The 23,301-nt window shown below is 49.0% G+C and overlaps 1 protein-coding gene across 1 annotated transcript in view; it reads left to right on the forward strand.

The window, feature by feature from the left end:
• Positions 1-8,540, forward strand: part of epha4b (eph receptor A4b) — a 50,432-nt gene extending 41,892 nt beyond the window's left edge. The window contains exons 14-19 of the mRNA XM_029831146.1: positions 2,015-2,076; positions 3,364-3,573; positions 4,645-4,794; positions 4,871-5,064; positions 5,533-5,673; positions 5,748-8,540. Coding sequence (XP_029687006.1) covers positions 2,015-2,076; positions 3,364-3,573; positions 4,645-4,794; positions 4,871-5,064; positions 5,533-5,673; positions 5,748-5,847 — 857 coding nt within the window. The 3' untranslated portion in view covers positions 5,848-8,540. The remainder of the gene's footprint in view (positions 1-2,014; positions 2,077-3,363; positions 3,574-4,644; positions 4,795-4,870; positions 5,065-5,532; positions 5,674-5,747) is intronic.
• The last annotated feature ends 14,761 nt before the right edge of the window (positions 8,541-23,301 follow it).

Genomic DNA, 23,301 nt, shown 5'->3' on the forward strand with positions numbered 1-23,301 from the left:
TCTGGTGTAATAATTTGTCACATGTCCACGCAGACCCACCCCCCCCAAACACACACACACACACACACACACACACACACACACACACACACACACACACACCTACGGTCACACTCGTGGGTAGAAAAGTGTCTCCCATTAAAGATCAGTGGCCTCTGCTGTTTTATCAGTGGCACCGAGCGGACCACACACCTCTGATCATCGCTGGAATCAGGCGGTCATCACTGCGCCAGCCCTCCTCACCCTGCCCCGAAACAGCTCTCTCCCACACACACGCACACACACACACAGGCACACACATGCAGGCCTCGTGTGGAGATAAATGCGAGCAGCAGTCCTCACCCCCAGCAGAAGAAAATCCAATTCTCTTTCACTTTTATCCCTGAGACTAATGTTACTGTCAAAGCCGACACCACCGCCAGAGACCAGGAGACTCGGTCTGCCTGCATCCTGATGTGCCTGTGTGCCTGTGTGTGTGTGTGTGTTTGCTGCGGTGAGATAGTGAATTCATTTAAGGTGATGTATTGCTGTCTTTAGCTACAATCTCAGTGTTGGGCTTAGTGCCGTTGTTCCTGGCTCCCCCTGACAAGCTTTTGTCCTTTCTTGCTCTTGTTCTTCTCTTCTCTTTTCCTCTTCTGCCTCTACTCTTCATCCTTCCTCAGCCAGCTTCCTTAACCTCGCTGTCCAACATTCCTGGCGTCCGTCTTTAGCTAATATCGGCAATGTTTGCTCGTCCTGTTGTGCTGCTGATGCTAAAGAGGTCTGGATTTCACCTCATTCAGACATCAAATTGATACACTTGTAGATTAAAAACAGGCTTTTTTTTTTTTTTTAAATGTGAAGATTGACTTCCTGTTTGAACAGTTCGGCGTCTCCATTCCTGTCTGAGACTTTGGATTGCTGATAGTGATAAATGCTGAGCATCCAACATTCCTGATTTTTAAAGGGGATGGGGGCTGACAGTGTGTAACGCCCCAGACACACCCCTGCTTAATTAACTGATTAAGTCCAGCCATCATAAATCAGCCGTTTCTTTCAACATCAAGCTAGCAGAACCAAGCGCGGGGCCGCCGCCCCGACCCCGTCGATGCCCTCTAGTGAGTCTGTTCCTTAACTGATTATTGGCCTATATGTTTAATGCTTCATCTGTAGAGACTCGGTTGGGATTTTCTAATCCAAAGAATACACAAAGATAACAGAACGAGTACAAAGGAGTGCTGGAAGCGCCCGAGACATTGTGTCATCCGGTTTTGCCATTTGTCATCCTGACAATCCTCTCCTTCAGCTCCCCTGCCCTCTCGTGCTGTCTTTATCCCTCCCTGAGGTTCTCTTCCCAGCTTCTCTGAGGTCTGATTGGGGAAATGTGACCTATTCATCACCGCTGACATAGTCTCTGTGTTTACAAGCCACACAAACACACACGCGCGCGCGCGCGCTCAGTCGCACACACACGTGGACAGCTAGCCTGGAAGAGGTGGCACCTTGGGAGAAGCCTCTAAAAGTGCTGTGTGTGTGTGTGTGTGTGTGTGTGAGGGGGGTGTTTGGGGGCACTGGGGGTACTTTGTTAATCATTTGTAAGCCTCAGCAGATGCTGTGCAGGCGATCATAGTGCACGAGGCCTGTCAGTCAACCACCCCTTCATCAGAAAACACGCTCGCGCAGGTGCAGGTGCGCAGCCATCCCGCCGCAAACTCCTTTTCCCCCGAGGCTGATTAGTATTCATGAGATCTCCAGAGCCCCCCCCCCCCCCCCCGCACGCACGTGCACGCCTGCACAAACGGGCGTATTTCGGCGGATTGGTCCGTTCTAATTATCTCCTGGCGTTTATGGAGAGGGCTGATTAGAAGCTGTCACTGTGACTGATGACGACATGCCAAGTTATCCCCCGGAGAGACAGTGGAAGAGGAGGGCCGGCGGCAGCTGCGGACGCCGCCTCTCCTCCGCCTTCCTCGCTCTTTTTCTTCCTCTTTTCTCTGCCCTGCTAATGGCCGCCTTGTTTGTGTGCCCCTGCCAGGTAAACCTGTGATGATCATAACAGAGTTCATGGAGAACGGCTCTCTGGACACCTTCCTCAAGGTGAGTCACGGCGCGGCAGCAAGGACGAGGCTGCACGGCCAGTTAGCATCTCGCTAACCAGTGTTAGCGGCGAATGCCCAATAGCTCCATCTATTGTTGCACTGGCTGCTGTTTAAAAAGGCTTTTTACACCATCCAGTGGCACCAATTACAAGCAATGATATATGTGCATTTAAATTTAGCGCGTATTTCCCAAGCTTCCCTGATAAAATCAATTATAGCATCGATATATATTAAATTGCATCGGCTGCAGCTGACAGTTATACACTTTGATAAATGGATGGTGAACTATACAACTCCTTTTCCTGCAACACACATCCCGAGACATTGCATAGCTGGATTTTTGACAGGATAAAAAAGTGTGGGCTGAACAGAATGGCACCGTACTGATTTGAAATGAGGCATTCCACGTCCAGATTCTGACTCCCGAACGGGTCCGTGTTCAGCGGACCCGGGGTCGTCCTGTAACGGGGGTCGTAAAGAGAGAGGCTGTGGCGCGCTATAATCACCAAATGGCTTTTACAGCTCAGCCGTGCTGCTGGCATCCATATGTGTCTTTAATTAGGACGCTCCTTTATTAAGCTGCCGTCCCTCAGAAATCACCGCAAAAAAAAGGAGGGGGGGATTTTTTTTTCTATCCCTTGTTAGCATTTTTCGTCCCCTCCAGCAATTCTCAGTCTCTTCCTGTCTGACCTCTCTGCCCTGTGTTTGTCTCCACGGTCACCCCCCCCCCCCCCCCTTTGCCCCCCGCCCACCTTCCTGGCACTACAGTGTGGTGGGTAGATTGATAGAGGAAGTCCGCAGGTTTGTTAGACAGTCCGATCAATCAGCATCTCGCGCAACTAGCGGCTAATTAACGTACTCTACAACAGCAGAGAAAGGGAGAAAGGGAGGGACGGGGGAGGGGGTTAGGAAGAGGACAGAAGACGGATAGAGTCTGAAGCTGAGAATCCTTTCTATCTTTGGGACAGAGGCAGGGAGGGACAAAGATGGATGGAGAAGGATGAAGAGGGAGAGGGGAAGAGATGATGGAGAGTGGAGAGGGTGACTGATAACACGGGTGGCTCTTTAACGGAGGCCGTCGGCTCGGGGCTGAGATAATTGCCAGTGGAAGGTGAGCCAGACCGCCATCTATCAAAGGACGGCGCTCTCTGCCAGCTCAAACAAGAGCTCCGGTTCGGACCGGGTGCACGGACAGGCTTAAAGGGTGTCAGGGAGGGAAGTTTGTTATCACGGCCAGATCCAGACGTTGGAGATTTATGCTTTATCTTTTCTCCCGCCCTCCCAGAAACACGACGGCCAGTTCACGGTGATCCAGCTGGTGGGCATGCTGCGCGGCATCGCCTCGGGTATGAAGTACCTCTCAGACATGAGCTACGTGCACAGAGACCTGGCGGCGCGCAACATCCTGGTCAACAGCAACCTGGTGTGCAAGGTGTCCGACTTTGGCCTGAGCCGGGTCCTGGAGGACGACCCAGAGGCGGCCTACACCACAAGAGTAAGACCCTCCGTCTCTCTGCTCCTTTGAACCATTAACTCCTAATTATGGTCCACGTGGGCACGAAAAATCAAAATAACCCAACCATTTTCCAAAATCAAGGTCATTAACATGCTAATCTAGCTTCAAGCTAAAGTCTTGGACCCACTCCTCTTCCCCTTTTGTGGTATCAAACAGTTTCTCTAGTAACATCATCATCCTCTCATGGATCAGAGAGAGAATGAAGAAACTTAGACATCAGTGAGTTAAAGCCGCTGCGGACCGACTCATCTAAAATGCCCGCGAGGAGACGGCATTATTCATATTCATAGGAAACGTCTGGGATGTTATTTTTAATATAGCATTAGCATCGCCCTGGGAGGAGTGTATCGGCTGCTGACTGCTCTGTTGCAATCACACACACGCACTTCCAGTGATGTCAGGAGACCTAGACGGAGAGCTGCAGGCACGTCAGTGTGTGTGTGTGGGGAAGGGGGGGGGGGGGGGGGGGGGTCTGTAAGAGAGATGGGGGAGGCACAGCCTTGGGCGGATGAAGGTGGGGAGGAGAATAGAGGGAGAGGCTGAGGTGGACGAGGCGTGATGGAGCACTACAGTACAGCTCCGAATGGCTTGGAAACTTTGTCTTTTGTTTGACTTTGACATTGTTGGGGGGTGGGGGTGGGGGTGGGGGGGCTCAGTGGTGTGGAGGCAGCTGCAGAATGATAAAAAGCCGAACCAGCTCCTCTCCGTACAGCTCGTTTGTGCGTGCGCGTGTGTGTTTCGCTGTAGACTTATGGGAACCTTTGATCTGCGTGTGAACACCAAAGCATCAAAGACAGGAGCTGTAAAGACAAAACGAAATGGAGAGTTTGGGAACGCGCTGGGGTTAAAGGAACCACATGTTGTTCGGATGTTTCACAACTGTTTCCTGTTGCTCTGCAAATTTCCCGTTCTGCTCTCAAAGTCCTTTTTTGGCGAACGTTGCGAGTTTAACCGCTTCCATACGAGCCGGGAATCAAGATGACCTTCAAACATCTTCTCTCAGAGCGACGTCTTCCAGCCTGTGCTGACTGTTGTGTGTTGCGTCTCCAGGGGGGGAAGATTCCCATCAGGTGGACGGCTCCGGAGGCCATCGCCTACAGGAAGTTCACCTCAGCCAGCGACGTGTGGAGCTACGGCATCGTCATGTGGGAGGTGATCTCCTACGGGGAGCGGCCCTACTGGGAGATGTCCAACCAAGATGTGAGCCGCAGAGAATTTTCCCCCCAAATTCCAGCTGAGAGGCGCGATACTAAAACCCCCCCCCCCTCCCCCGCAGGTGATCAAAGCCATCGAAGAGGGCTACCGTCTCCCCGCTCCCATGGACTGTCCCGTGGTGCTGCACCAGCTCATGCTGGACTGCTGGGAGAAGGGACGCAGCGACAGGCCCAAGTTTGGACAGATTGTCACCATCCTGGACAAGCTCATCAGGAACCCGGCCAGCCTCCGAGAGCTGGCCAACAGCTCAGCCTGGTCAGTGGGCGGAGCTTTGAGATGCGGAACAGTTAGCATGCGTGTGTGTGTGTGTGTGTGTAGATTTAATCACTTAATCGCCCTTGAGATCTCCGTGGTTGCTCAGAAAAATTTCATTTATGGTTTCTTAGCAAAGCGACTGTCAGAGATAAGGTTGAAGGTTGGCGTTTCCATAGTTTTTAATCGACTCCACATCCTGTCTCTGTAGATTATTGTTATCCGATTAAACACTCGTGCCATTTGGGTGTCGATCAGAGCAATTTACAGCCCAACGGCTGTAACGGCCTCATGTTGGAGGGCAGGTTGGAGTATAAAATACAGCATTGGATGACACTTTTTTTTAACAATTTATAAAAGGAAACGCGGAAATAAATCACAGCTTCGGTGACGAGTGGGCAGCGAAGCGAGGCGCCGTTAATCACGCTAACGTAAACGTTTCACCCTAAACGACTGTTCTCCGCGTTCCAGCCGGGAGGACGCGGCTGCAGCAGACGTCAGCGTGAACTCGGTGGACGAGTGGCTGGAGGCCATCAAGATGGGTCAGTACATGGAGAACTTCTCCAGCTCCGGATACATCAGCCTGGAGTCCATCCGCTACATCAGCATCAGGTAGAGCAGAACCCCCCCAGTGTTGGAGAATAAAGGATTTATTCCACACCTTTACTTATGATTCTATCGTCTAGTGAACTGGCTAAGATGGGTGTGACCCTGGCCGGCCACCAGAAGAAGATTCTGTCCAGCGTGCAGAACCTTCAGTCCCAGGGGACCCATGTGCGAGTATAACCCATAAACACAGCTGCCAGAGCCAACATGGATGCCCCCGTCGCCGCTTTCCCGACTGAAACGGCGCTGTTGTTGATTCAAAGACGCACTGAGACGGAGACAACGCGGACGCTCGACTCCCTCCCCGTCACCTTTTCCCTCCCCCGTCCTGGACGGGCACCACCAGCTTCCACGCTCAGAGCCCGACGACACCGCCGCCGCCGCCATGGATTAAAGGGAAGACGGGGGGGCATCCCGAACAATTTCACACCCAGAAAATAGGAAAAAGAGGTTTTTAACAAAAGAAGGCAAAAGGATAAAAATAGAACATAAATATTATCACCGTGTGTCAGCTGTACAGTTCGTTTCTGAGTGAGAAGGTGTGTAAATGTGTAAATATATGTTCATACAAGCTGTGCGTCCCACAACAGTAGAGATGGACCTTATGTTTGTATCGGTGGTGAGGTTTTTATTGCTTTTATTGCTCTATAGTACATGTGCGGCCGCTCCCGTAGCTCTCTGTGTACAGGAAGCCAGACTCTGGATTACATGAATGTTTGGGATTAGGGGGACAAAGAACCTGGACCTTTAGAGGTAGAGAAGGAGGTAGAGATATAGAGCTCCAGTAGGGTTGGGAGTGCACGTAGGCATAGTGTATTTGCCCAGGAAAAGGGCTCCTCTTGTGACCGCTGTCAAGCATACTTCCATTGTAACGCGTTAGCTAGCATGCTAACGCTCGAGAGAGGATCTGCTGGGGATGCAGATGAGCACAGATGTTGACTCTTCCAGACCCGTGACCCGTGGCTACAGCTCGACGCTGTCATAAATATTTCAGCCCGGAAAGTTTTCGCCCTCCGGTGTTTTCCAGAAAGTTGCGGTGTTTTCGTGCAGAGCGAGGGCATCGCCAAGGACAGGCTAGCGTTAACGTGGCTTCTTCCCGTCCCCCTCTGGCCTGTGTGAATTGCGGTATTCAAACTCAAATCCAATAGCCGGATGGTCAAACGCAAGGCATAGGTATATAATAGAGTTTATCCAAGCTGTGGGCTTGGTGGAAATGTAAAAAAAAACCCTGCAAAATAGTTTCTGGCGCGCAGGAAGTGGAACAGAAGTCGATTTCGTGTCTTGTATCCTCACATTTCAGTCATGCCACAAACGTTTACAGCGTCAACCTTTGGTTTGATTCAAAATGCTGCTCTTCAGATTATCAGGAGGTGGAAAAAGGACAGGAGCCGCTACGTGTCAGAACCGCTGAGCCCGCTCCAGACAGGTCACAACCCCGGGTTCATTTATGACAGTATATATGATTGTATCATAGTGTAAAATATGTACAGTGTTGATTTCCAGTGTGAGAATGTTTGTTATGACGACGCTGACGATGACCTTGATGTACTTTTATTGTGAAAAAAAGAGATTTCTGACGGACTCGTTCAGGGGCAGGTCACACGGGAGGATTTGTTGATCCGAGCAAAGGAATGTAGCACAGCGCGAAGCTTCAGCTTTGACGGAGAGAGGACGGGGAGTTCGTAACGTAGCGTTAGAGGGAGTGGAATGGATGTGCTTTCCTGCTACGCTGGCCTACATAAAGCTGATACCAACAATTAAGTGCGCTCTTTGTTTTCATACAGCAAAATTGTTTCAGGTTTTGTTTTTTCTGCCCTTGTGAAACTCAAATACAACTCAAACGTGCCATTTGTAGCATGTTATTTTAGCCTGTCAAGCTAACTCGCCATGCGCCTATGGACAAACACAGTTTAGAATAATTGAATTTGAGGTATTAACTTAATGAGAGGAAGCTGCTCATCATCATTTAAGCTAACATTCAAGGCCTTATTTCGTTAAGCTAATTGTGAAACAGACTCAACTCAGATCCAGAGTGGATTTTATGGCTAAGACGGGTTCAAATGAGAGAAACTGACTGAGAAATGAGGCAAATACACAAAACATATTGTGGCGGCATATAAAAAATGACGCACCAGCAGCTTTTTGTGAACATAATTCAGACTTTATGTTGTAAAGAAGCAGTAAAGTTTTACTGTAACTGTTTTATCTTCTGTTTCTTACCCCTGGCTCCGGGCCCGGGGCTCGGAGCAGTCGCTGTGTCACGCAGGCCTCACACGCACATTTGCAATCGCGCCGCGTTTCTCAGTGTTTCCTAGCAGAATGCGGACAGGAACAAATGGCGGTGATTTAGACTAACTCGCTAATAAATCATCAGGAGCTGTTGATGGTGGTTAGAAATGAGGTCAGGGGAACAAACGCTGCCGGAATAGATTGCAGACATTTTTATTGGAGCTCTTTCTGCGACAAATACGATGCCAGATGAGCAGAACTGAGAACAACACTGTTGAAATTAGGAATCACTGTTTGTGTTGGGTCAGACACGCACGAACTTTTGAGTCCATTCTGCTCCTGCTAACGCTATGATTCCACCTAGCGGACGACCTTTGACCGCTGGCCTTTTAGATGCCTTATTTACTGAGCTAACTGTTGTTTTCCATTGTCCCAGAGAGGCGATATTTACAGTAAAATATATGTGCAATTAGTATTTATCAGTGTTATGACCCTCACATTCACACACACCCTAGTTTGGTAACATCCCAGCGACGTCCTTCAAGTTAAAAATGTAATGAAAGTACAGAAAATCACAATAAACTAACAAACGTTGTGATGTCATTCTGCAAACGCATTAAAGACGTGGCTGCCGTGTTGGAAAACGTGCTTGGATTATTTTCATGTGTAAATCGCATCCCTGAGTGTCACGGGAGGAGAGAAGCTGTGGTGCTTTTCTTTTCTTTATCAGCACATCAATGACAGGAAGAGGAAAAGATGACAAACCTGCCGCCTGAATTAAAAATATAGTATTTATCCTCCATGGCCCACCTGGTCTGTAATGTAAGTGTTAACAAGCAAGCCTCTCTCTCTCCCTCTGTTGCTCTCTCTCTGTCTCTCTTTGTCTCTCTCTCTCTCCCTCTGTTGCTCTCTCTCTCTCTCTGTCTCTCTCTCTGTTGCTCTCTGTCTCTCTGTGTCTCTCTCTCTGTTGCTCTCTCTCTCTGTCTCTCTGTCTCTCTCCCTCTGTTGCTCTCTGTCTCTCTGTGTCTCTCTCTCTGTTGCTCTCTCTCTCTGTCCTTCTGTCTCTCTCTCTCCTCTCTCCTCTCTCTCTCTCTCTCTCTCTCTGCCACAGTTGTCCCCATGCCAGTCGGTTCCTCTGCGTTGCTTATTGTAAAGGGTGTAGCCATTCTACTGTCTTTCATGTTGCTGTAATAAATATGCTAATATTTCTAATTTCTCACCTGGAGACTGCAGCGTGTCTTCTTCTTTTTCTTCTTCTTTTTCTTCTTCTTTTTTCTTGCCTTCCAGTCCTTCCACACGCAAACACACGAAATACTTATTCACTGACACAATTTCACAGTGCGATTACAGCGGGACTGCAGAATATGAATAAATTCAAAGTCCATCGGCACCGAAGTGTCTTGTAGCTTTTGTCTCGCGTGAGTGTGTGTGTGTGTGTGTGTGTACTCCCTATTGAGAGCTCATTTTGTCCCTGGGGAGGGGGCAGGTCGCTGACTCCCGGCCTTGGTTAACCCCATAATGCACTGGCCCAGTTGCTGTCACTCCATGTTACTGCCATTACACCTCATTTAGCCGGGCGTATTGGGCCGCCTGCTCCCCTATCACTGCTCACTCCCACACACACACACACACACACACACACACAGGCGTAACAATATATTCCTGTCCTCTGCCCCATTTCCTCAGCACTTATCTACTCCTGCTGCTCCTAATCTCTCTGCTGCCCATTTGAATCCCAGGTTTTTGCTGCTGCAAATACAAACTTTTCGGCATCGTCTCTGACCTCATCCCCCCCCCCCCCCCCATCCACCAACCTTCTAATTTCACCCTCTTTCTCTCTCATCTCTTCAGCCTCTAATTTAGTCCAAAGTTTTCGCTCCGTACCTTCGATTGCGGTGGCTGTGCTGCCGCCGCTGGGTTTCTTTCCGCCATTAAAGGCCAGGTTACAAGTGGGGGCTTTTGTCTTTTGGTCATTCAGCGGGGAGAACCTCATTTCAAATATTTATTTTGGGTAATACGGAGGCCGCTGGGAGTTGAAGGTTTAGGCCGATGGATTCATCATGCTATTGGCATAATGTGAAAAGGTCGGGGGTCCCGAAGGAGAGCGCTTCATAAGGCCATCGGTGACTGATGAGGCTGTCGTGTTGGCGTCATACACGAGCTCCACGTCACTCCGCCGTGCTCTTGGTTCACCACATATTTTCTTCATCTTTCCCTCCCCCACAGGAATGGTAAATGAGCCCCTCCGTCATGCTGTCAGGTGTGGGCTCCATGTGCAACAGCAGCCATTAAAATAACACAAGAGACCCCAAGAGCCATAGATCCACCTTGGGTGACCTCTGCTGGGTCACCAATGTGTGTGTGTGTGAGTATGCGTGTGTGTGTCACTGTGCCCACACTGTGAGATCAACCCACCCAGCAGCCCCCTCCCCTGAGCTAATCCACGGCCACACTTCCGCCGTCTGAGCGATTTCCTGTCTCAAATTTTCATCAGTTATCAAAGTTCCTGATTGGATTAGAAAAGTGAGGCCGGCTCCATAAATGACATCACGCTCCGGCCTCGCCATCGTTCCCACTCTGGTGTTTGTGTAGGCGCGTGCTCCGGAATGGTGGTGGTGGGGGAGGGGGGGGGTGTTGACAGAGCCGTGCAATTTTAAACCCCCGACAGATGAATAAGAATTAGGACGGCCTAATTCTTATTCATCTGTCGGGGGTTTAAAAGGCAGAACCTGAGAGATACCACACTGGGGCTGTTTCTTTATTTTGGGGGGGGGGTCCTTGGCTATCTCTTCCCTGTCAACCGGACGCCAGATCGGTGGACTTTTCTGCACCACTGATGAAATTAAGCAAAATTCATTTTCAGAAAAAGCTTCACAAACGTGGCTGCGGCCCGCAGGAGGCCGACCCAGCCTCTTCTACTGGCTCTCTATTCATTTCTCCTCCTTTGTCCACAATAATGAGGACAAAATGACTACATGGAAAACACAAAGACCTCCAAAATGGCTTTCAAAGGCTGCGGAAAGAGCGGACGGAAAGCAAATAAAAGAGCAAAAACAGACGCTGGATACAACAGATGCAATTTCACTGCAGAGGGACCGAACACGAAACCTCTGTTTTATTATTAGTCCACGCTCGTTGGCTTCCAATGAGGCGAACGCGGCTGCAGAGTCGCCCCGTTCCAGCCAAACGAAACAGGTAGCTACAAACGCCTCAGCTGTCGCCCTTCAAATCAGCGGCATTTATGAAAAGAGCGTCTGAGGTTGGAGAGAAGGGGAAAAACGCTAAGTGACGAGAAAATTGGAGATAATATTGACCACGTGATCCCTCACACATGTGGAAGTGGCTCTTTAATGGCCGGCAGATGTTGGATCGCTGTCAGGTGACTCGAGAGGGAGCGTTAGCAAAGACAAACTCTCGCTCGCGTTGGGAAAGTGAGACGAAGCCCCGAGTTCAGAGCAAATATAGCTTGAGCACACATACTCAGCTATAAATTACAAGGATATAGAGCTGGAAGGATGTACAGATATAAAATCTGTTTCATATTAAACTGTAAGAGCCAATGATGCAGCTGGGACTTGAGGCCGACTCTCAATGCGCCAGCGTCATCACCATCAGCTCTGTTATTAACTCTGCGAATGGTTGCGGGAAGACAATGATCACAACGTAACTCAGCTCACATGGAAATGGACGATTTCTCGCAGCGGTTTTAATAAACAATTTAATAATTTACAATATCAAACGTCGCGTCGCATTATAAAAGAAAGGGCGCATCCTGCGACCTATCATTTTAGCTAGTGACACGTTAGCATTAGCAGTAATTATTCTACTGAGCTGAGTGTTCGTGCACTAAAGACGCAGCTGAGCCAAGTTTTCCGTCTCTGATTCTGATGAGTGTTTCCCATTTTTGACCCTAAATAACACTCGGACCCTATTCACATATGGGAATAAGCGCTGCTGCATCAGTTCACGTTCACCAGGACGCACGTCTGCAGCTCTTAATGACTCACAGACAGCAAACATAACGCTAACAGATGCCAGAAACGCGCACGCTACACAACGACGCACAAAACGCAAACAGGCGCGGCGGCTGGCAGCCGTGATTCTGGACAGAGATGCAACCAGGAGGAGTAAGAGAGGAGCTGAGAGAGGCTGGGGGAGGTGGACCGAGGAGGACAGGAGGCCGGTCGTGCTCCGGCTGACTGTTAGCAGCTGTCGGAGGAGCTGACATTTCAGCCAACGGCAGGTTAAGGCCGATCTGTGCGAGGGGGTGCCCACGGCCCGTCCTGGTCGCTGAGGTGGGTCATGTGACTTCCAGAGTCAGCTCTGGAACAAGCTGGCGTCGCAGATCAGAGTGGCGGGACACTGCTGGAGGGAGGAAAGGGCAAAGACGGGCGGATGCGATAGGAGGAGACTCCTTTCTCTCTCCCGTCTGCCTCCGACTCCGCGCACACTTCACACAAACGCAGAAGGGCGGAGATCGATATCGAGCGTCGGACACTTTAATAAAAGCGATTCTTGCAGGAGGCTCGGGGGCTTAAATTGCTATTTTGCCGCTCGCCGCTCATGGGAACGATGAAGTCAATGCTTTGGTTCTTTTAGATGCAGGGTCAGGTTTTCCAGATTCTTCCGGCCCGAGCGGCAAAGACAAAGACAGGGATTGTGGGAACGCTCTGACAGACAACCAGGGTTTTCTTCCCACCCTCTGAGATAAAGCTCATGACAATCAGGCTCACGAGGAGCACGCTGGTAATGACACTGACCCCGGGGTCAGGTGATTTACTGAATTCCGCCAGAAGGAGGAGAAAGGATGAGAAGGAGCAGGCAGATGAAGGGGAGCGAGGGCCAATTGGTGCAGCTGTGCGTTTTTCCCAGACTTATGATCACACAAATTAGGCCCTGCTTTCTGCTGATAAGGTCAGCTGTCAGCCAGGACCTATTTAAAGCAGCGGATGTGCACATGCAGACATGTGAAGCTTTACCTGAAGGTTTTGTGTCTTACATTTTTCCATCGTCACACACGTCTCTGTCGTACTTCCTCAGATTTAATTTCCCCCTATAAGTGTCCTGTAACCTCGGGAATCATTAACCGTAGCGGCAGTTCCTCCATCTGCTGAGTGTTCTGTCAGTCCGACATATTCATCCGGGCCGTGCGGGGCGCGTAAAACATATTGCCAAAACCTGAGTGTTTGTAAAATGAGGATGGATGAGACAGCTGAGATTGAAGGTGATATTTTATTTAGGATCAGACGGTCCCTGTTTGGTGATGCAACAGTCGCTCCGGCAACAGCACGGCGCCCCCGCCCCCCCCCCTTCCCCCCAGGACCACCTCCAACAATGTGAATGACTTCTGACCAGCTTACAAAGGTATTAGAAGTACTCTTTCATGGTTTTCTTCAAGTGACTCACACCTATTTTACAAAAGGGGTGCGCAGACCCCTCTTTTGACTTTAAATTCCAAACACACACACTCAAGCAAACACACACACACCTATATTTCCACTTCTATCTTTATGAAGAATTTTAAAAGACATGACGCGTTCCCCAGCCCCCGACCCCAACGCAGTACCAACAACATGCTTCACAGCCTTGTCACAGCCTTGTCTTTTCCCTGAAACAATCCCTAATAGGACTTAATAATTAATCACTTTTGTGCACGCTTTCTGCCTCTCTCTCTCATTTTGAGCCCACCGTTCAGCAGCGAACCCGAACGATAACCTCTCCTCGCAGACACAGCCTCACCGCAACCAGGATTCTGTCCCTCGATAAGGCCAATTAATACACACCTAACGAGGGCCTAACGAGGGCAGTCGAAAGGTAAACAGGAGCAAGGAAATTCAGAAATTGCAGGAGGTGAAAGGTTAATGCCCAATGAAAGACGGCTGAAATTCACACTTTTGTGCTTCCTTCTATTGTTATTGGATTTACTCAGTGTTCACTGAGTAAATCCCCCCCTCACACACACACACACACACACACCGATATCCCACCTGCAATTACAGCATTCTTCCTTTTTCAGCCCTGAAAGCTGGGGCGACACAGCAGACAGTCCACAATGATTGAATGACCAATTATCAACATGATCATTTATTTAACCAGGCCCGTGTTCAGCATCATCATTATTTTTATTATGTAAAAATAAATAAATAAATAAGCGAAAATTGGAGGCTTAAATACTTAAATCCCTGCCTCAAACATCGTCTCTCTATTCTCTTACATCAATGCTTCTCCCCGGCTAATCTTTTTTCTCATCTTCGGCTGTTTTATCTGCTTCTTTGGGATTATGGACTCATTGTTATTATCAAATAATAGCAGTACAATGGAACTTTTTTCCCTCCTTATTTCCAGAACTGTATGAATTTTGTGAATAAAAAAGTAACAATCACATAAAAGTCACCTTTAAACAGCGAAGGTGAAACCATGCGCATTTTAAACCAGGTCTGCATCTGTGGAGACGTGCACGTCTATATTTGATTTGTTTGGAGGTTTCAGTCAAAAAGTTATCTGATGGTGAGCCAACAATTATTCCACTTTTTATTCCACATTAATCCACATCATTTTGTAGAACCCAATAGAGAGTTTATAGGAATCTGTCTCTTCTTGCTCTTTGGGGATATCCCAGTGTTTATGGTGCCACCGTACCACTAAAAACTGCTTAAATCCATCTGGTATTTCACCTAAAACACACAAAACACTCCATACTGAGCGATGATGTTAGCGTAGCTTTAGCAGCTTCCTTTTCCCCCCCGATCTTTTCACTTTCATCACATCACGTCAGTCAACCAGCAGCTGTAACAGTCAAATGAATGTCTGTAATTGTGAATTCCCACAGTCATCCGTCACTCGGTTCCGATCTGGTGCCACTTCAACATCCATGAATGTGAACTCCCTCCTGGCGCTTGTATTTAAAGGTAGAAGCTCATTCTTCTCAGAGTTCTGGCCTCCTGTCAGCGGGCTCTTCAGCGGATGACGTCTCAATCTTCGCTCCTGGTGAAAAGCACTCCGCTGTGGCTTCCAACGCTTGGAGGCGGGATTTCCCGTGCAGCTCGCCTGTCTTATGTTCTCCGCTGCCAAGCAGAACATGGCAGGATCCAGACTACAGGCTGGCCCTGATCCGTTTCAGACTCAAAAGTCCATTTAGCCACAGGTTAGGCGCATCGCCTGCATCACTCTGGGTTGCTTCCTGCTGGCGTTTGTGCCGTCGAGGCCGCGCACCGCAGCATAGGGGAGTCGCGCAAGGACAAGGGTGAGATCACAGAGGCGGACCGCCATCCACATGCTAACCGCCAGCGATGCATCTGAAATCAAATCTACACAAAGGCTAAAAGTCGATGCAGCCTTAATGTCGCATTCTGGGAGTATTGACGCACGTTTGAACAAAGGCCGGAGCAGCAGAACACCACTCGAGTTCGGACCAACCACTGACAGGCCGCATCTGGCTGACAGCACGACTCCAAAGTTTCTAAAGGTCATACTACGGGTTAGCTAGCAACTTGCATTCATATAGAAGGTTAGATGGATGATAAAAAAGAATCGGTAGTCAGTATGAGTATTTTCCGACAGATAACATTATTTATATGAAACAGAATCTGAGTTTGTTCCTTTTTAATAGTTGGGGTCGTTTGCATAAATAAACTATATTAGCTTGGGTGCTAATTCCAGACTACAAGAACAGCAGGTATGGGATTTAGGAGTTTAGCAGTTTGTAATAAATAGATTTGGCTTCTTTTCTTTTTTTCTTTTCACTAAATCAGCCAGGCCAATGTCTCTTAGGTCCCACTTTCATTTGCTGAATAACGTAGTCCACCTCCTCAAAGCAGATGATTCTGATTTGCTCCTCCTCCGTGACTTGGTCGCGACCTTTGCCACCATTTGTCACATCCCTCCTCTCAATAGATTAAACTCAATCGGCGGCACCCACTCGTCATTAAACTGGTTTAAATCAATCAGGCTGCACCCAGTTCCTCCAGCTCAGACCTTTCACATCCCAGATTCCCGCCTGTCACTTTAGAGGCGCCCTAGAGCTCAGGGGCCCCTTCTTTCTATCGCTGATCCCCTTGTACACAACCTGAAGCTTTCATCGTTACGCAGATGACATCCACCTTTTTTCTCTCTGTCAGTGAATTCACTCAAATGTTTACCTGTTTATTTCTCCATCTTTTTACTGCGCCTTTTGCTCCATTTGTTTGTCGTTTGTGTCCTTGAGTGTCCAGAGTTGGCTGTGGACCTTTTTGAGCGGCAAACATGACCACCGTTCGATAGCGTTTAAAATCAAACAGGAGATGGAGGACGAGTATCAATTATCTTTGTTCTAGTCCTGCTGTAAACTGCTTCATATCTTGCGCCGTAGCCTCCGCAGCGCCGCACACACCTGGCGGTGAATGGGAGCCGAACGGTGGTTATCTCTGAGGGGTTGAGGACGTTGAGGGACGCAGGGACTGCAAGCATGAAAAGACCAAACAGCTGTTTGAGTGTGTTTCAAGTGCTGCGAGAAGACACAAAAAGACATGCCGATAGTGGCGTATAAGAGGAGGCCGCTGCCTGGAGGGCGGCAGAGGAGCGGCCGCAGAGACCAGTCGAGTATCGATCGGCAGAGTTTACATTTCTTTGTGAAACAAGACCTGAGGACCACATTTAAAAGTCTCCTGGTTCGCATCCATATGTATTGATCTGCGCACTTTTATCCAGCCTTAAGTAACTCTCTTGTTGCCGACTTTCCTTTTTACGCCTCCTTCTTTTTCGCTTTTTTTGCGACTTGATGATCAGATTTCTCCATCACCGTCTCCTCTCCGGGGCCTTTTAGGCAAACTTTTAAGGGTCTGCGATGCTTCGCCGTGCTATATCCGCCAGCCCGTGATTGACGCATATTACCAGTGTTTATTTTTCTCACGTGGCTCTCATATCTCAACAGGATCCCTTATCTCTGTCGCTGACAAATTGAGCAGATCGGCTCAACAGAGCGCAGTCATTTAGCGACGACGAGACGCTTTCTACACCCGGCAACAGGCAGATAACAGCCGCGTCCTGCCGCAGACAGGATTGGCTCCGGACGGCGAGTAAAATATGGCTGTTGTTAGTGCGCGCTGTCATAACTGGGCCTGTAAATCTCCTCTGGAGTGAGAGGGGAGAGGAAGGAGAATCGATCCCCCGGTTCATTTTTATCTGCGTCTGGGCTGGAGCCAAAAAGCCCTTGGACGCTTCCTCCATCAAGCGTCCATCTACTGGGCGAGACGGTGTTAGCGGCCCGGCCATCTGATGTACTTTTAATTATCCTGCACTCGAGTCTGCCATTTTCTATCACCGTCCTCGCCGTCCCCGGTTTTAACCTTCACAGACATCCTCTTCTATCCGGCTCATACCCAGCAGCAGGTCTGGGCAGACCTCCCCCGTTTCGGTGGGGCTACAACTGATAACGTCAGTGGGGGCCGCCTATGACTGACAGCTGAGTAAAACGGCTGTGGCATCACACACGAGCATGGAGAATCCGTTTTCAGCCCGCGCCGGAGTCTGTCCCTGCACCCATCTGTCGGCTGAAAAACCAGAGACGGCGGCCATCAGTCACAGCTGACCCGCAGCCAGCCGTACCGTGGTTGGTGGGGGAGTTGGGGGGGCTCGGAGCACCACAGACATGCATGAAGATCAACAGATGGCGCTGGTTTTTTTGTGTTTTTTTTTTTTCTTAATCTCACCGCAGCTCGCTCCGCCCTGATGGATCCATCTCAGCCTGACGAGCCAGAACGTGGCTTCATTTCCTGCCTCACGTTTGTCCCCAGGTTGCCCGTGCGGCTCGTTCAACTGTCCTCCTCCCCCCGAACGCCTCCCGCGGCGCTCACTCTTGCGCTCCCGCTGCAATCAGGTTGAAATCCTTTACTATTAATCTTTTTTTTTCATTTTGTGTGAATGAAAAAGGCACCGTCGAATATTTAGGTGGTACAGATGCTTGAATAATTGGCTCTGCAGGTTTGTTTAAGGGATCTTCAACGACAGAAGGTTCTTTCCACAGAGGAGAATAGAATATCTTACACCTTATTAAGCATCGACAAAGGTGTCAGAAAACGCGGGAACATCTCTGCTTTTACAGTAAACTCATGTAGAGACGTAATTACGCTGCAAAGGAACAATGGGGGGGTTGAAAAACGTCAATTTGAGCAGAATAAGAACATGCAGGCTGCAAATGAGATTTCTCCCCTCAAATCATCAGCTGTCTAAAAGCCTGAACATCGCTGGGTGTTAATTACGCTGCTTCGATCCTTAAATAAATCCTGGTCCGTGAATTCCTCGCGCTTCACTCTCACCCCTGTGGATCATCATCAGAAATATACTTCTGGTATCGCTACGACCTGCAGTACCGCTTATCCAAGCAGAACCACACCTGGGAGAAACATGCTAACAACTAGCACGCTAAGGGATTAAACTGCCTTACTGAGCAAATTTAAAAGCTTAAAATGTAACTGAAGTAGCTAAATTCACCCCAAATTGGATCAAATCTTGGCTCCTATATCTACTTTAGGTCAATCAGCTGATCGACTGAAGCCAATAAACAGAAAAGATCCACGTCCTGAAAGCATAAATCCATATAAAATCTGCTGTTTGGAGGGAGCTGCCCACCGTAAACAGGCTTAACAGAATCCCCGGAACACGTTACCCCCACCAAAATTCAGCATGCTCGATGTTTGTCAAGAGAAGGTCAACGTGTGTGAAGCGCAGCTCCGACCTGCCCAGAGGAATTCAGCACGGATCACCTTCAGCAACGAGCGCAGCTCAATTTCCAGCTGTTGTCAGGCTGGAGGATGCGGGAATGCATCACCGGCTTGGATAATATGCTTTATTATATAGCGTATATGCCGGCTCACGCTGCTGCGGGGCAATGAGAGGAGCAATTACAAGGAGGGGGATCTCTTCTGTGTGTGTGTGTGTGTGTGTGTGTGTGTGTGTGTGTCTGTGTGTGTGTGTGTGTATGCGCAGGCAAACATACCTGTCACCATTTACCTCTCAAAGCCAATAAACTCTTAATGCGATATTTTCAAAGTCGCGTCAATGTTTAAAATCTTATCAGCCCGCGGACATGCACGGCTGCTTACTGATGATCTTTAGCACAAGGACATCGTCCTTTATCCAGCCAATGTAATCCCAAAATTACAACACACACACATACACACACCAGGCGCAGAATAGTTATTCCATTTCTACACTCACGCATTTCTGAGTAATTTTCACATTAACCGAGGAAAGTGAAAGGGCTCAGCTTTATGTGACCTGCAGGCTTGTCTTTCAGTCAGTAAGGAACAAAAGCAGCCGCTAATATCCCTTAAAGACCAATTCCACGTGATGCCACCTCCGGCCCCTCTCCCACTGCGCAGCAACACCCACAACTGCCAGGTTTTGTGTTTCACCTGACAACGTGGCTCTGAGCAGCGCGGGGCTCCATTCTTGCTTTAACACACCAGTATAACAGCTTTGTGTGTTTCCCCGATAAGAAAGCGACACAAAGGGCGGAATCAAATATTCTTCCCGCGCTCCCCGTTGATCAGTAATCTCCTGTTTTCATTTACTCGCCGCTTCTGTCTCTATATACCGCGGCCCTCCGCCCGCCGATGTAATCTGTGTGTGGATATGGAAAAGGCAAAAGAGGAATGATGATACCTTAAAAATGACACAAAGCTATTTGCTGTGCCGCTGGAATTCCTGATGATGTTCATCTTTCCATGTTTGCGGGCAGCTACGTAGGGGTAACTGTGTGATCGGAATGAGCGCCTACAATTCGCCGGAATGTTGCATCAATTCTTTCTATTATCTCCGAGATTTGAATCCCCAGATACAGAAACAACAATAGCTGCTGAGGATTTTTCTAGAGAGCTTGTTAGCAGTGACGAAAGCAGGAGCGCTTTTGGGAACGAGGCCGTGGGGCTCTCAGGTTGGTCTCACACACGCAGGCACGCACACACACTCTACCCGGGTCTCATCCAGATTCCAGATCTTTAAAATGACTAATAGCAAATGCAAATTTAATGTCCCGGCAGGCTGCTGAGCGAGGCTAGGTGCTGAGATGAAATCTGGCATTAACCTCTGAGGAAATCAGGGAAAGCAGATATGTAGCAATGTTGTTATTGTTTCCCCAAAAAACTGTAGAAATAACTAAGGTGATGCGAGTCGCATCATGATTATTCACATGGACACATCTGAAAATCTTCCAGGAAATGTCGATTAGCTCCGTTTCATTAAATTAGCTTTAGCCAAAGCGTCTCAGTGGCCCTCTAGTGGTTGAGTGCGGTAAATCAGCAAGCCCCTCCCATTATAGACAAGTAACACCACCTAACAGCTAATCTGAGAGATGGATGTTCTTTTGGGATTAATTAGCTATAAAACTATAAAACTCAGCCATCACAGCTATCCAACATCACTCGCTACAATAATGGACCAACAGAATCACCTAGTGTTCACAGAAATAATCGATGAGGGGGAACCAACTGTTCGGCGCACAGTCCTGCACGGAGACGCAACAAGATGTGAGCGGAGCCAGCGGAGCAATCTGCCTGGAGGAAGGCGGCAGAAGAGGATCTTTTTTGATAAGCGCTCGACAACAGAGGAGTCCTGCGAGGGTCCCACGGAGCACAGAGACCAAACAAACCTTTTGCTCCGCGCACAACAAAGATCCCTCCTATTTCCTCTTCAAAGCATCGCGCACTGACACACTACACTGCTTTATCAAAGCTCAGAGTTGTTTGTGTATCCTGCTCACAACACACACACACACACTCACACACCCTCACAGCCCCCGCACAGATTGTCGAGTGTGACATACCGGGGGTGGAGTGTGTGTGTGGATGGGGGGGATGCTAATTGGCTTGAACATAGAGGAAAAAAAACTGTGTTTCAAAAGCTCCAGAAAGAATCAGTTGCGCTGCAAAGCAAAGTCAACTGAAGGACGTGCGAAGAGCCGCGTTTAACAGCAGCTTCGGTGGAGGGAAAGCCCTGAGCTCAGTTGTTTGAGGCGGACAAAAGATGGCGTGATAACTGCTGTTCGGAGGTCTGACGCGCGCATAGTGGCAGAGTCAGCATGGCCCGAACAGGTGAGAGACTAATCTATCGCTGAGGGACCTACGGAGCTAAATATAGATCATCCTCTGTGTCACTGACATGAACACAAACTTTGTTTGACACACCCCCAAACGTGCATCTGTTTGTGTGTGTGTGTGTGTGTGTGTGTGTGTGTGTGTGTGTGTGTGTGTGTCCCACGAGGGAAGTAGGACGGGCTGGAGGAAAGTGGGGCGACGGGGAGGCGGGATGTGAGTCGAGTCAGAATATCAATAATAGATAAACATGTTGCCATCAGGACGGTGTGTGGGAGAGACAGAGAGAGAGACACAGAGACGCAGAGAGAGAGAGAGAGAGAGGACCTGAGAGGTGGACAAAGGACGTGAGGAGAGAGTGAAGCTGCAGGAAACAGGCGGAGGGGGAAGATAGCGTCGGTCAGGCAGAAGATTGAGAGGAGGGACACGCTTAGTCAAGGGCGTTGGCTTTTAAAGAATCAGTTTACAGAAATTTGGGAGACATATTTATTTACGTTACGGTTAAAGGAGACACATGATCCAGTCTGACGGAGGGCTGCGGTTTCCCCGCTCCTCTTTCTCTCTGAGATCTCCCTCTTACTGGGGAACTCTAGAACCGACTGGTTCAAGCTATAGGCCTGTGCAAATATCTAAACTGTACATTGACTGTGTCTGGAGCATGGATCCCCCACATGCTGAGTCATATTCCCACATTATCACTCCACTAAAGTGCCCAAACAAAGAGCCCCCATAGCATTAGCATCTGTGCATCATTAGCATCGGTTGACTGGCCCTTTTAGGACTGAAATTACTGGAACGTTTGGACTCGCTCCTGAATAAGTGCAGGCTCAACTACAGAAATCACTGTTTTGATTTTGGAAAGTGTCTCGACACGTGCGCGAGGCACACGCTAACATGTAGCCTGAACGAATACGCAGGCAGTCTATAAAAGAGGTCGAGAGCTGTGCGGCTGGTTCGGCAAAGATCTGCAGACCACAGCAGCAGGATCTCAGCATCCTTTCCCTCCCATAACTGAGAGCAGCCACGTGGGTGACGACACCCTTGCTGATCTGCCTAATTAAGGAATTTCAGCGCTAAGATTTTCTCCGGGAACGGAGAGCGGACTTGATTGGGCACGTGCTCAATTTCTCTGACATCTGGTATTATTGATCTTCCCGAAAATGAAGAAACTCTCGGCCCGCTGGAGGTGAGCGGCAGACGCCACGAGGGGCTGCGTGTGGGCCCTCGTCGTGGCTCAGAAAGGAAGAGAGGAGCCGAATTGATCCGACGCTGATGAAGGCACAATTTTCCGATAAAGGAGATGAAAAACATCTCAGCGATCAGCTCGGCTACAACAAACTCTTAAACAGGCCCGTGTCTCAGCTGCGACTGCAATACTGCTTTTTCCTCCCGGGTTCTGTCACTAGAATTCCAATTTCAGAGAAATGAGGGAATGAAATGGAATCACACCGACCGCCTCTGTTACTGTGACTGTGATGATAATACCTCGGCAATTCTCAGAGAGGTGAGAGATTGATTTCATTTATTTTTTTCTAAAAATCAAACATGTTAGTTTGGGGTTTAAAATGTGGTAGTTTTTCATTGGACGGGGGGGGGGGGGGGGGCAGCCGTGTGGGAGGGCAGCCGGTCGCCAGTGTTCCCAGTCCATTTAGCCGGATGTAACTGATGACACTGGGAAGCACGGGGTTTCACTCTGCACACCATTGTCAGCACTGATTCATATTTATACACCCTCGAGCCTTAAATGGGTGTGTGTGTGTGTGTGTGTGTGTGTGTCTGTGTGTCTGTGTGTGTAAGTTTTACATTTCTCTTTGTTGAAAGAGAAAAATCTCTGTAACACTAAAAGAACAACATCGCAGGAGGTGCTCAAAGGTTGATTTCTGCAAGGCAACAGAGCACTTTAGCTTCTCTTAATTACTGGCTTTTAACCCAAAACACTGTGTGTGTGTGTGTGTGTGTGTGTGTGTGTGTGTGTCTTTGCATTTTCTCCCTGTTTAGCCCATCGGGCGGTCATCTCCATCGCCTCACAACGGTCCTAAAGAGAGCGAGAGCGTCTGATTGGCTGCCACCGCTGCACACGGACGTGCTGCTGCGGTCGCCATAGTGCTGGAAACAATGGCGACACCTGCTAACGGCCTGATTACTGACTGAATCGGGGTGGGGGCTCTTTTCAAAGCTGACTAACTAGGTTACCTCGGGGTCTGGTTGCTAGTGGCAACTTAGCTGTGTCCACCACTCTGCTCGAAGAGGCACCGCAACCGCAAAGCGGGCACGGAGGGAAATATTGATTGGACACTATTTAATGCTCCCAAACAAACTGATGCACTTTTCTTCCGTA

This window comes from Takifugu rubripes, chromosome 22 (genome assembly GCF_901000725.2).
Source record: "Takifugu rubripes chromosome 22, fTakRub1.2, whole genome shotgun sequence".
NCBI classification, from domain to species: Eukaryota; Metazoa; Chordata; class Actinopteri; order Tetraodontiformes; family Tetraodontidae; genus Takifugu; species Takifugu rubripes.